The sequence below is a fragment of the Theropithecus gelada genome, chromosome 16 (genome assembly GCF_003255815.1).
Source record: "Theropithecus gelada isolate Dixy chromosome 16, Tgel_1.0, whole genome shotgun sequence".
In the NCBI taxonomy this organism is placed as follows: Eukaryota; Metazoa; Chordata; class Mammalia; order Primates; family Cercopithecidae; genus Theropithecus; species Theropithecus gelada.
This window is the reverse complement of record NC_037684.1, coordinates 42,929,649-42,944,389: the sequence shown is the minus strand read 5'-3', so window position 1 is coordinate 42,944,389 and position 14,741 is coordinate 42,929,649. Positions and strand designations below refer to the sequence as shown.

The 14,741-nt window shown below is 41.4% G+C and overlaps 1 protein-coding gene across 1 annotated transcript in view; it reads right to left on the bottom strand.

Annotated features, from left to right (window-relative positions):
• The window catches only part of MAP2K6 (mitogen-activated protein kinase kinase 6), a 131,158-nt gene that overhangs the window by 13,285 nt on the left and 103,132 nt on the right, over positions 1–14,741 (bottom strand). Inside the window, exons 3-10 of the mRNA XM_025362051.1 lie at positions 12,322–12,370; positions 11,623–11,736; positions 9,786–9,905; positions 8,836–8,952; positions 8,120–8,171; positions 5,385–5,512; positions 4,038–4,115; positions 2,324–2,463 (exon numbers count right to left, since the gene is read on the bottom strand). Coding sequence (XP_025217836.1) covers positions 2,324–2,463; positions 4,038–4,115; positions 5,385–5,512; positions 8,120–8,171; positions 8,836–8,952; positions 9,786–9,905; positions 11,623–11,736; positions 12,322–12,370 — 798 coding nt within the window. The remainder of the gene's footprint in view (positions 1–2,323; positions 2,464–4,037; positions 4,116–5,384; positions 5,513–8,119; positions 8,172–8,835; positions 8,953–9,785; positions 9,906–11,622; positions 11,737–12,321; positions 12,371–14,741) is intronic.

The following is a 14,741-nucleotide window of genomic DNA, read 5'->3' as shown; positions in this document are numbered from 1 at the left end:
TCCTAAAGTACCCAGAATCTTGGGAAAAGGGGACAGGTGGGAGAAAGGTAATAGGGAGAATAATTTGAAGAGACTTAGCTAGATAAGGTCATTCCCCATTACCAACCCTCTTGAGAACTACTGTTCTGTATTACCCAAGATGCCTCATCCCTTTTTTTTTTTTTTGAGATGGCGTCTCTCTCTTATCACCCAGGCTGGAGTGCAGTGGCACAATCTCAGCTCACTGCAACCTCAGCCTCCTGCGTTCAAGCAATTCTCCTGCATCAACCTCCTGAGTAGCTGGGACGGCAGGCATGTGCCACCACACTTGGCTAATTTTTGTATTTTTAGCAGAGATGGTTTTTCACCATGTTGGTCAGGCTGGTCTCGAACTCCTGACCTCAAGTGATCCGCCACCTTGGCCTCCCAAAGTGCTGGAATTACAGCCATGAGTCACCACGCCCAGCCCCTCACCCCTTTCTTTGATGTGACCTTAAACATTTGAGGATAAGGTAATAAATAAATAAATATCCAACCAACCAACCAACCACAAAAAACAAGTTTTTGAATCCAGAAGGCAAAATCATGAACCCATCCTGGCAGAGGTACTACCACATCCAGCACACTCCCTCAAGGAAAACAGACAGGAAGTAGCTAGAAGATATATATTTTAAGAGGCATCCAACAACTATTGTACTAGCACTCGAGGCTCCAGCCCCTCTCTAGTCATCCAGTCAAAAACGAAAACGAACAACTGCAGACCAGCCTCATACATCATCAGGGAAAAGTACCAGGGATGAGAAGGGGCCTTGGGCTAACAAAGAGGCCAAGAGCTCTTAGGTTCACAAGCAACAGACAGTTGCTTTGTTTTATATTTCTTCCACATTTCCTGATGAATGCTGTATTCACAGCTTTATGTTTTTATTTCTTATTTATTTGTTTTAAGATGAAGTTTTGTTCTTGTCGCCCAGGCTGGAGTGCAATGGTGTGATCTCGGCTCACTACAACCTCCACCTCCTGGGTTCAAGCGATTCTCCTGCCTCAGCCTCCCAAGATTACAGCTGTCCACCACCACGCCCAGTTAATTTTTTGTATTTTTAGTAGAGTCGAGTTTTCACTATGTTGGCCAGGCTGGTCTCGAACTCCTGACCTCAGGTGATCCACTCACCTCGGCCTCCCAAAGTACTGGGATTACAGGCATGGGTGCTCCACCTCACAGCACTTCTAAAAAGCATGGAGGCCAAGGAATGAAGCCATGAGGAAGATGTTCCTTCAGCTTTCTCAGTAACTCAAACAGCCTTCAGAGCTCCAGACCCTTCCCCAGCAGTGAGTACTCAGAATGGCTCCCCTCCGAGGATCACAGCTGGGCCTGCCACCATCTCCCAGTCCCCTTCCTCCTAATTCTCATCTACTTCTGTGGGATGGTCAAATACACTAACCTGGCTCAGAGGTGTGCTTCATTTCTGGCATCCCGCTTCCAGCATCACTTGCCATGATCATTACTATCAAGTCATGCCAGGCATCATGACCTCTACGCACACAGAAATGACTTGATTGTCTAGAGAATACTTTCCCTCTGTTGCTTTTCTTGACTGCCCTGGCAGTTTTCATGAAAATATAGTTTACCACATGAGTATGGCTCCCTCCCTCTTTCCACCCCAACTTTCTTTGGATTCCCTTCCCAGAACTTCAGCATTGTCTCTTATGGTGGGCAAGTTTCTCCACAGTTAGCAAGTATTCAGTAGCAACCAAGGTTCTACAAGACTTCTGAGGACCTAAGAAACACTCTTAAACTACCCACTATCTTCTCACCCAAAGTAATTCTTTGCCTCTACTCCCTATCCCCAGGCCTCTAATGGGTCCCATCAGCTTTCTCTTTATGCTTTAATCGACATCAAATTGCTTAAAGCTCACATAAAGGAGTTTCTTGCTTTTGTGACATTGTGAATGATATTCCTTCTGTTTGGAATACGTTTCCTTTCCTATTTCCCTTCTGCTTGGAAAACACCTCTCACGATCTCAGCTCCGGATTTATCTCCTCCAGAAAAGCCTATCCTGAGGTCTTCCCTCCGAGTTCCTTAAATCGCCCATGCCCCTATCTCTATCACTGGACTTGCCACTTTATACTATAATTATTCATTTATGAGACTTCTCTACTTGACTTTGGGCTCAGCGAGGGCAGGGAGTGTGATACGGTCATCTTTGCTTCTCCAGCAGAGAGGGCGCACTCCACAAATGCTTTCGGAATGAATGTATGCATGATGGAGACAAACCCGATGGAAGAAACTCATGAGAACTCATCTTCTTCTTTGACATTGACACTTGGGAGGTGAGGCTCTCTTACCACTGTGAGGTAAAGTCAACGAACTCTGCAGAGAACTTGTCTGCTGGGAGTTGTGGCGATGGCTCCTCTACCACCTGTTTGAGCTGCTGAAATGGAGTTCCCCAGGAATCATAGGGAAATCGAAGGATGGCCAACTCAATCTGGAGAAGAGAGGAAACAGCAGACAACAGTTTCAACAGGGCTGCGTTAGGGGATCACCCATGTTTCATTCGTGGAGAGCCAGAGGGAAACACAAGGCAAAGTTCAAGTATAAGGGGTGGGGGGAAATAAACTAATAATTTGTTCTCTAGCAATTTTCCCCAAATCCCTAGTGCTAGGGATTTTTAAATATTACTTACTAGCCACAGCCACTTAAGCCTATCTAAAACCGGGCCCCTCACTAAAACTCACTGTGGCACTTCATAAAAATTGTAAGCCAACAGTATTAAACTTCAGGATGTAAAGCTAAGAGGATTTCAAATGTTTGGTCTGAAAAGTAATTCCCAGCCTGAGACCTTTCCAGAGCTGAGCATCTACTGCCACCTGCAGGTCGCTTGGTGAAATGACAGGGGGAGAAAGCAATCTAGAACCAAATGACTCATCTTTTTTTGGACTTGAGAAAAGGCCACTTTGCATTACAGGATCACGTGTTTTCTGGGCAGGCAGGAGAAATAACTCATGGGATTTATTCAGCTGCTGTGCCTGGGGAGGAGCCAGGACCACAGTGGATAATTCCAGACCTCGGTGATCCACTGAAAATGTATGACCACCAAAGTGATGAAATTTACAATCACCAAAGTCATGAATAAGTTAGGAATAAAATCATGTAACTTTAGGGCTGTGTCTAAGGAAATCATCCTACTGGTTATCCTGTATTGAGGATATACCTGATTGATATGGTGTGGCTGCATCCCCACCCAAATCTCATCTTGAATTGTAGCGCCCATAATTCCTACATGTTGTGGGACAGACCCAGCGGGAGATAATTGAATCATGGGGTGGTTCCCCCATACTGTTCTACGGTTCTCACGGTAGCAAAAAAGTCTCATGAGATCCGATGGTTTTATGAAGCATCTCCCTTTTCGCTTGGCCCTCTCATTCTCTTTTGTCTGCCACCATGTAAGATGTGCCTTTCACCTTCCACCATGATCATGAGGCCTCCCCAGCCACATGGAACTGTAAGTCCATTAAACCTCTTTTTCTCTTAAATTACTCAGTCTTGGGGATGCTTTTATCAGCAGTGTGAAAACGAACTAATACACTGACCTCATCAGTCTTTAACTTCTACTTCTCCAACAAAAATATCCTGGGAAGCATAGCCTATGTCCTGGATAACACGGCCCTATCAGGGTTCACGCACATTAGCATTCTTTGCACAGCTTAAGTTTCTTGCCTTGGCTTGAATAATTGAATTTTAAACTATAAGGAATATAGTCAGATCCTCTTATTTTACAGATGAGGATAGGAAGATAGTCCGTGTGACTGTAACAATTACTCAAAAAGGCATACAGCTCGTCAGAGGTGGAATCAAGAGAAAAATTGGTTTCCCCAATCCCGTGTCAGTGTTTTTACTATACCACACTACAAACAATTATTACTCAAAATCTCCTACCACCTCAGCAGGAGAGGGCGCCCCAAACCAGCATTTAGGGCATTTGTTTCTTGGACCCAAAATCCACCTCATTCAAGTTTCATGCCCACAACCTCATAGTTCATGACAATTGGCATACACTACCATCGTGATGCCCAGACTCCAAATGTCAGACTTCACACTGTATCCCTTCTGGTTGAGCTCTGGGTTTATTCTTTCAGGCTGGAAAGGAGACAGACAACTGAGAAACTGGGAAGACAGTTGAGATAACATTCTTAGTTCAACAGTCTCTGGGGATGGGGGTAGCATCAGCTGCCAAGTGAGTTGTTATAAGCTGTTAACATGCCTCTGAGGCCAAGAAGACCTGGTTAACTACAATAAATATCCATGTCTCCACAGGGTTTCCCTTCTTCTGTGTTTGTCTTTTCTTGGACACAGTAATGGATCAAGTTCCTTTCATAACAAATTTAAAATCTGCCTTAAGAAGAAACAGGGTATACATTGTAAAGCTACTTTGCCCATCTAGAATTATCCTTGTTTAAAACATGAACAGTCCAGAACTCAATAAAACAAGAGTCACTGGGCTACTGTCCCATGCTAATAGACCTGAGCAATTTTTAACTAAACACAGACAGGAAGCTTTTCGATTCAAAGCACAAGTCCATTTCCACATAGAATGTAGCGTCTGTTCCTTCAGTTAAAGGGGATTGCAAGGTCTCTGCTAAAGGCAGTGAATCTTCACAGCTGTGAGGTCTTCTTATAACTAATCTAACTGTCTTGTTTGGGTAATTTAAGCTCTATTTACTATTTTGTCCTCAACAAACAATGCAATACTCCCCTGCGATACAGTGTGGAAAACTGTGCAGGCTATATGTACTGTGTATATGATTTTTCAAATAACATATTTCTTTCACTTGATTTTTTTAAAGTAATACATATATAACTATGGTCTGAACGTTTGTTCCCCACCAAAATCCACGGGTTAAAATCTAATCGCACATGTGATGGTATCAGAAGGTAGGGCCTTTGGGAGGTGATTGAGTCATGAAAGTGGAACACTAATGAATAGGACTGGGGCCCTTATAAAAGAAGCCCTAAAGAGATCCCTCGCCCCTTTCACTGTGGGAAGACTAAGCAGGAAGGAGATATGGATGATCCTGAGAAACGTGAGCCCTCATCAGACACCAAATCTTCTGGTGCCTTCATCTTGGATTTCCTAGCCTCCAAAAACTGTGAGCAATAAATTTCTGTTGTTTATAGGCTGCCTGGCTTATGTTATTTTGCCATAGCAGCCTGAACAAACTAAGACAATATACGAAGCAAGTGAGTAAAGATTTCAGACATGACATTTTGAAGAAAAACTAAGAGGCAGACTCCTTTTGGAGTCTTAGGTACATTTCCATTTTCCCTCTGTGGCCATCCGTTGCTTGTTTCCCAGCATGATTTGTCAGCAGTGACACTACCAGATGCCACGCTAGCTAATGTACTTACGGCCATGTATGGTTTGCAACCCGCATCAATTGTTTTAGCAACAGAGTCCACCAAGTAGCCACTGATTCCAAAATCGCACATCTTCACTTGACCGAGAGCATTAATGAGTACATTAGAAGGCTTGACGTCTGAAAGCAAAAGCAACCAGGATCCCATCATTCCAGTCTGCTTTCAAGGTTCATTTCTCTACCACCAGAGGGCCTAAAATCTCCATTTGTCCATCTTCCTTTCCCCAAGTTGCCCAACACAGAAGTAACTGCCATCCCTGACCCATAGTTATAAACTGCTTATTGCTTTCAACTTGATTTTCTATTTCATGTTTTGTTCATGCCTCGTAGAACTGTGAATTTCTCAATAGAAAAAACTGCATTCTCCACTGATTTTATGATCTTCATTACCCTCATATTTGCAGTAAGAGCCTAAAAAATTATTACTGAATCAAATGCCCGATTCAAAATGATCTATTGATATTTAATGTAGGAGTAATAAAACAAAGAACAAAAAGGCAGACCATGACACAATGATATACCAAACATGACCAAACCAACCTTTGTTTCTGTTTGGTTTGGTTTTTTCTTTGAGATAAGGTTTTACTGTCACTCAACTGGTATGCAGTGGTGTGATCATAGGTCACTGCAGCCTCAAACTCCTGGGCTCAAATCACCCTCCTGCCTCAGTCTCCTGAGTAGCTAGGACTACAGGTGTGCACCACCATGCCCGGCTTTTTATTTATTTATTTATTTTATTTTATTTTTTTGATAGACAGGATGTCTCTTGACCAGGCTGGTCTCAAACTCCTAGCCTCAAGCAATCCTCCCACCCCACCTCCCAAAGGGTTGTGATTACAGATGTGAGCCACCAAGCCTGGCCCAAAGCAACAAATTTTGATTGAAACCTCTGCAAGTGATGTGTCAGAGGTCACATAGTGTAAAGGATCATGAACCCAGGTATTCCAGACCACAGGGCAGGTACTGAAGAAGCAGTATTACAGACCAGATTTTAAATTAATCTTTTGACTAGAAAGATTTAACCCACCCACCCATATGCCCCAAAAATGGAACTACAATTATCTCTGGATAATAAAATTTGAAATTACAGTTAATTTTTTCCCTTTGTGATACTTTTCACAATGCCCATAAAATTGGAAGATAAAGATTATTACAAAAGCTTTAAAAATTATCCTTTATAATTTTCCCTTTAAGCTGAAAGACATACAAATTTCATTTTATTATTTTTATACCTTACATATATTCTCTAATATGAATTGCATATTTCATAATGGTGAAATAACCCTTAATGTTAATTTCAAACTTGTGAATAATCTACAGTCCTTTTCCTATCTGTATTCCTTACTATTTTCTTCTCCTCATCTTCCTTCATCCTATTTTTCCAATTTTTAATAATAACAACTAACAATAATAGGCACACTGTGGAAGGCATTTTACATTATTTCCAGGCTCAGAGAGTTCAAGAATTATCCAAACCACAAGGCCCTCTTACATACCAGTACATTCCATTATTTTTCCCAAAGACATGGTTGAGGGTACCTCTTCCCCGAAGTTTCCCTAACGACAATCACTAAGTGATAGCACTTACTTATTTTACATTATCTAAATTACTTCTATATTTGGTACTTGCTTTTTTTATTTTTTATTTATTTATTTATTTATTTTTTTGAGATGGAGTCTCACTGTGTCGCCCAGGCTGGAGTGCAGTAGTAAGATCTCGGCTCACTGCAACCTCCTCCTCCCAGGTTCAAGTGATTCTCATGCCTCAGCCTTCCAAGTAGCTGGGATTACAGGCACCCACCACCACACCCAACTAATTTTTGTATTTTCAGTAGAGACAGGGTTTTGTCATGTTGGCCAGGCTGGTCTCAAACTCCTGACCTCAGGTGATCTGCCTGCCTCGGCCTCCCAAAGTGCTGGGATTACAGGCATGAGCCACGGCACCCAGCTTGGTACTTTCATATTTCTAAGGGGTTTTTTTTTTGTTGTTTCTTTTTGTTGTTGTTGTTTTGTTTTTTTGTATATTTATCTTACTTCCCTATAAGAATCCTGATGCATAATTTAATAAGAGTATACTTTCTTCTCATATACCTCTCAGGGCATCTATTACATTTTAAAAGTGATTTTAAAAGATGAATAAATGGATGAATGGGTGGAGAGAAGATGAATGAATTAATGGATGGATGGATGAATGCATGGTTGAAAACATAACAGGCCAATAAGAAGGAAGAAAAGGAAGGAGGAAGAAGAGATAAATCATTTTATCCTGCCTCTTGTTGTCTGAAAGGGCTCTGCTTTATACCAGTTTTTCACACTTTCATGTGCACAAGAATCACCTGGAAATCTTGTTAAAATGCAAATTCCAATTCATTTGATATTGAGACCCATGATTCTTTTACAACAAGCTCTCATGTGATGGCCAATACAGGATCGATTTTTATCATATTCTCTAAAATTCTCAATGATGTAATCCCACAGCTCTGCTGGCTAACAAGTGTTTATATTCAATTTGGATGTAAGATAAAGATCATGTCTTCTTATGTCCTCAGCCACGATAAGGAATACTACTTATATGGTTTGCTATCCAATCTCAAAAGAAAGCCCCTTAGTTCTCTTGCCTGAGTCAATTCTACTTCCATTCATGGGGGGTTGGGGGTAGGGAGGGTCTCCAGGTGAAAGAAATGAACTTTATCAAAGGAACAGCCAAGGCAGCTCACGGCTGCTTACCTCTGTGAATGACAGACAGCTTACTGTGTAAATGTTCTAATGCTTTTACAATCTGCAAGAGAAACAAAAAGATAGATTTATTTATCATATCGCTGGAAAGAAATTGAATATTAAGCATATCAAGGTTTATTACGCTTGGCTTTAGATTACCAGTGAGATATTTTCTCAAATAGTGGTGGTCCTATCTAGGAAAATACATAGGAAGTTACGCAAATTGGACTCCATCCACCAGAGAGGACTGTATCTTATATCAGAAAGGATGTCTCCCTCATCTATCTTGTTCATTTGCCCTCATTCTTTTTCTCTCCACCCTCCTGGACCTGAATAGCCATGAAGGTAGAAGACCTTCTTTCTATTTATTTTCCTTCTGCTTCCTTCTATGCCTACTAGTCTTAAGAGAACATTTTAAACATCCATAAATGAAAATCAAAATAAACTAATGTCAGAATATAGACACCAGGAATGTGGTCATAGCTGATGAATGCAGCACTTAGAGTCATTTAACCTAGAGTCTGCCAAACCAAAGCAGGGCTAGAATCTTCTATATAGTGCTCAGAAAGGAAAGCATGTATTTATCCATCCACCAATAAATGTCAACAGACATGTACGAATAGTAGCTGTGGCCCAGGTAGTTATTTCTCCATATTGAGATACAAAGACACATAGGGACTTTATTTCTCACATTATCCTTGCAGTAGGGATCAAAATGTACTCACAGAAACTGCTATTTTCCCTAAGATGTCCTCTGGAATTGTCTGGCCTTTATCAATAACTTGTTTGTAGAATTTATCTAGTGATGTGTCCATGAGCTCCATGCAGATCCACACATCACCCTGGAGACCAATTGGTTCAGGAATTGTTTAAAAGGATGAAAAAGGGAGAAAGAAAAATAAAAAAAACAGTAAACACCTGTCCTGAAGAATTAGCTATTTCTTTCTTGAGTTTTGGGGGGAAATATATTGCTTTCTGTCAAGATCATAAAGGAATTCACAAATAAGCAAGGTTATCTCCAAAGAGCAAACGAGTAGGTAGCCGAGCACAACCTGCATGTGATCTCCTACCCCTTAATGAAAAATGGAATCTAATTACTAACAGACATAAGCAATAAAACCCCAGAAATCCAGGCCTTTACTGATACCACTGTCTAGGAGTTAGGTCTAGGTGCCTACTCCCTGTCGGATCTCTCACACTAAAAACCAGCAATAGTCAGTCAAAAAGCTGGTTTTAATGAGGTGAAGCCTCATAATTCATATCATGGTGAAGTGAAAAACAGAGGTAGAGAAAAGAGATCAAAGTAAGTCTACATGGTACACAAGTAGGCTAGATGAAGTTCCTAAAGCAGTCCAAAGACCAGAATATTTCCAGTTATAAGAGATCTATACAAATCAGTCTATAGGCAATATAGAAAGTTCTGCCAAGATAAACAAAACAAAAAAAGAAAGGAGAAGAGAATCTCTGCATCTTAAAAAGGCTACCCACATTTGAAAATACCATAATTTCAATCCAACCTTGCCCTAGGGCATGTCATCATTGCACACACGTAAACCCCCCTATACAAGATGTGTCAAAGAAGAAAGAGCTCCATGATTGTGATGGCATTTACGTGATCAAAGAAACTTCTTTTTACGTTATTATTCTCCCTGGACTTAATTGAAGGGTCACCTACCTCCCGAAACAGTGCGCCATAAAAGGTGACGGTGAATGGACAGTCCACCGTCCTCATGGAAATATCCAAATCCATCAGTAGCCTTTTCTGTTCCTGGCTATTTACTGTGGCTCGAATCCGCTGAATGGAAATGCATGGAAAATTTATGGTTACTACTCTGAGGATGAGGTAGGCAGGGACCTGAAGGAGTCCCATCGTGAAAATAGTACAGTTCATAACACAACTTCTAGCAACAACATTGTGAATATCCACCCTAAGCGATTAGCTATCTGTAACACATGAAAATAAGGAAGGCTGTTACTCATTTGATTTCCTGAATAGTCTTGGTAAGAAACAAATTGATAGTATGTTTTGGAGAGTGACAAAATATTTTGGAATGTATTTCCAAGTTACAAAAACAATCTGGTTTACTGTATTATGTCTGTTCAGTGCAAAGAGGACACAATATTAAGGACTTTGCTGCTTATCTGAGGTCCCAAGAAAATAAAAAACCAAAAGCGCTTCTTTGGGAACGGGTAAGAGTATTTGGAGGGAAAAGTAACTGTAAGAGAATTGGTACAGCTATAGGAAACGGAAGGAATTAGAGAGAAATAGAGAAACCGTTCATTCTTTATCCCAGTGCTTCTGTGGCAAGAAAAATCTCTCACACTAGCAAATGTAGCCTTACAGAAACATGATTATGTCACTAAATGATAGGAGAGATACAATATCACTAGGCCTTCACGCTTTTTGCCTACTTAGCAAGTCAGCAGAACAGACTGAAAAATCTACAAGATAAAAGTATTCCCATTCTTCAAAAGCAAAGGGATCCAAGTCCCTTTGATTATTCCTAACGATGGCCCAAATCTATTAACTCAACTAGAGATGTTAATTCTTTGTGATCCTCCCAGCATCTACTCAATAATATGAAATGATTTTAAATTTCCTTTCATAGCTCAAAAACTACGTAGATTGACCCTAGATATATTTTACCCTCCTTTTTCCACAAATGGAGACAATTTTCTCTCCCAATTCTGGTTTCTTGATTTTCAGGGGCAACTCTTTAAAAGCAACAAAATATAGAATAAAAGAGATTTATGAGTCATAACAGGCAAATGTAATATGTAAACTTTCGTTGGGATGCTGATTTGAAAATCCAACAGGACAAAACAAACACTGAGTGTCATCTCAAAACACTTTGAGATGATCAAGGAAATTTTCGCTTGGACTGTGGATTAGATGAAGGAATTATTATTATTATTATTATTATTTGAGATGGAGTCTCGCTCTGTCATCCAGGCTGGAGTGCAGTGGCATGATCTCGGCTCACCACAACCTCCACCTCCGGGGTTCAAGTGATTCTCCTGCCTGAGCCTCCCAAGTAGCTGGGACTGCAGACACATGCCACCATGCCCAGCTAATTTTTTGTATTTTTAGGAGAGATGGGGTTTCACTATGTTGGCCAGGCTGGTCTCGAACTCCTGACCTCGTGATCCATCTGCTTTGGCCTCCCAAAGTGCTGGGATTACAGGCATGAGCCAGCATGCCTGGCCCATTAATTATTTTTAAGTGTGATGATGACATGGTAGTTTTGTAAAAATTTAAAATTGTTAAAGAATGGATGGAGGGTGAGTTAAGAGTTAAAAAAAATAATAATAAAAAATAAAAAGTAGATACAACTCACACCAAGGAAGCCTTTTCCATACCTTTTGAGGAAAATACCCTTCCCTCCAAATAATCTTTTCTGTCTTACCCTACGGAAGATGGTTTTGCTTCTATTAAAAGGGCTGGTTGACAATTGAGATGGACAAACGTATACACAGCAGATAGAAAACATTTGGGAGAATGTCAACTCTACCTTCACTGCCATGATCTGCCCGCTGGGCACGTGCCGCATCTTCTCCACCACCCCGTACGCACCTCGTCCCAGTTCCATTATAGGCTCCAGGTCATCTGCCTTCACCTCAAAGTTCTACAAGAGAGAAAAGGAATAATGCAATGGGAAAGAGAAAAATAAACAGAACAGAGAGCACCTTATCCTCTATCTCGTTTCTCTCAATGTTCTGAGGATTATTTCTGGGCCAGAAGATTTTCTAGCATGTCAAAGCAGCCTCTGAAAGCAAGAAGCTACAAGAAGGGCCAAGAGATGTCTAGGAGCTCCCACGGGGGTAGCCCACCTGCTTGTCCCAGGCAACACAGAAACGCAACTTGGATTCAGCTTGCTCATGTCTCAGTTGAAGCTATTTCACTGCAGTTCTTTAGCCACGACCCTTCATTGTGTCTGTAACCCACTATTGACTGATGGCAACTAGATTATGTCCGAGCTTTGAGAAATACCGTCCCAAGAGAACCATCTACTCTCTTCAAACGCCTTCCATCAAAACCACAGTAGCCTGATTTCAATTCAACATTTTTTCAAAATAGCAAAAACTTTGCATACCACTTCCCTTTAAATGCAAATGTTTTTTTTACTCATCCCCTGACAGTATGCTAGGGAAAACAAAGCATACATATAAAATGGCCAACGTATTAGCTGGCAGACGTGACTTTTTCTTACCTGATTTCCAATAGAAATGCAAGCCTTGGAGTCTAAATCTCGAGGTGGTCTAAGAAAGATAAGGGGGAAAAGGACAAACATAAGCTAATGAGTCAATTATATCCTTCCCAAATCACACGCCACTGGGGGTATTTTTCCTTAAAAAGAAAGTGGAAGTTCATGAGTAAACTGAAGCAGCATATGAGTGTGAATAAGAGGAGATTTGAAATAAATTACATTTGGGTTTAAATTACTTAATCTCTTTGAGGCTCCATTTCTTCTTTCACAGGGGGATATTAATATGCCTACATTGTGAAGCAGGAGTGAGTATTAAATGAGATAATACAAGTAAAATGCTTAGCAGAATGTTTGGCATAAAATAAATATCTAATTCATACGTGCAATTATATAGATCAGGGTGCCTAACCCCCAAGCCACAGACTAATACCAGTCAGCAGAAGATGAGTGGTGGGTGAAGGAGAGAAGCTTCACCTGTACTTGCAGTCACTCCCCATCGCTCACATTACCACCTGAGCTCTGCCTCCTGTCAGATCAGCGGTGGCATTAGATTCTCATAGGAGCACAAACCCTACTGTGAACTGTGTATACGAGGGATATAGGTTGCGTACTCCTTATGAGAATCTAATGCCTGATGATCTGTTGCTGTCTCCCATCACCCCCAGATGGGACCATATAGTTGCAGGATAACAAGCTCAAGACCCTCATTGATTCTACATTATGGTGAGTTGTATAATTATTTCATGATGTATTACAATGTAATAATAATAGAAATAAAGTACACAATAAATGTAAAGTGCTTGAATCATCCCGAAACCATCCCCCCACCCAGTTCATGGAAAAACTGTCTTTCAAAAAACCAGTCCCTGGTGCCAAAAAGGTTAGGGACTGCTGATACAGGTCATTGTGCTACAGTAGTAAGTCTCAAGCTTTATCTTTCATCCAAGAGCACCAATACATATAATTAAGTCACCACATGTCTCACAATTGTTTTAAGAAACAAATGGCAATGGCATATATTCTGTTAACTCACAAAATTCATAGAACATAAGAATTTCAAATCTAGTCCCTTCTTTCATAGATGGACAGAAGGTCCAGAGAGGAAAAGTGACTCCCCCCAGCCCACAGCTGCCCCAGGTCTCCTGATTTCCAGTTCTGCATCCTCTCTACTCTACCAGGCTGTCTCATCAAGCCCAGCAATATTTCTTCCATGCACAGCATTATACAATTCTGGGGTTTTCTTAGGAGCCAGAGGTTTGCTGATTTTGTTTCTATAGTCACTTCCTGAGTATTTATTTCTACTACTTCAATGATCTCTCAGGTGGTATCAATCTACTTAAGAGATAAATGTTTGGCTCTGGCTGTGCACACAACTAGAAGCTGAGAAAGGCACTTTTCTGAAAGAAATGTACCAACGGTAGTACGATAAACATAGCAAATGCTGGCCAGGTGCGGTGGCCCACGTCTGTAATCCCAGCACTTTGGGAGGCTGAGGCGGGCGGATCACCTGAGGTCAGGAGTTCGAGACCAGCCTGGCCAACACGGTGAAACCCCGTCTCTAGGAAAAACACAAAAATTAGCTGGGCATTGTGGCACACACGTCTGTAATCCCAGATACTCGGCAGGCTGAGGCAGGAGAATCGCTTGAACCCAGGAGGTGGAGGTTGCAGTGAGCCAAGATTGTGCCATTACACTCCAGCCTGGGTGATAGAGTGAGACTCTATATATATAAAACATACCAAATGCCAAAAAACACATTGTTAATGTGATCAAACAAAAAGAGCAACTAGAGGCTAAAGACGAAAGAATCTTGGTGCTGCCAGAAAAGAGGGAAAGAGGGTGAGCAGGCAGGTAAAGACTCATGTCTCTCTGGAAGCACATCCCATGCCAGAAGAAGGCAAAGGAAAATGGAAAGAGAGAGGAAAAGGGACAGATAAAAGGCAGAGAGAAAAGAAACCTTTGCCAATGAGGACTTTTTCCAACTCTCAGGTATGATTCTAACCCTTTTGCTGAAATTAAATACATAAATAAAATTTAAAAGTAGGGATACGGGCTGGGCGTGGTGACTCACACCTGTAATCCCAGCACTTTGGGAGGCCGAGGCAGGTGGATCACCTGAGGTCAGGAGTTTGAAACCAGCCTGGCCAACGTGGTGAAACCCCCGTCTCTACTAAAAATACAAAAATTAGCCGGGCATGCTGGCGGGCGCCTGTAATCCCAGCTACTCGGGAGGCTGAGGCAGGAGAATCGCTTGAACCCTGGAGGCAGAGGTTGAAGTTGAAGTGAGCCAAGATCGTGCCACTGCTGTCCAGCCTGGGCGACAAGAGCGAGACTCGGTCTCAAAAAACAAAACAAAACAACAAAAAAAAAAGAGGAAAACGGCAAGCCTTCTCTCACCTCAAAATTCTTTTGGAATACATAGA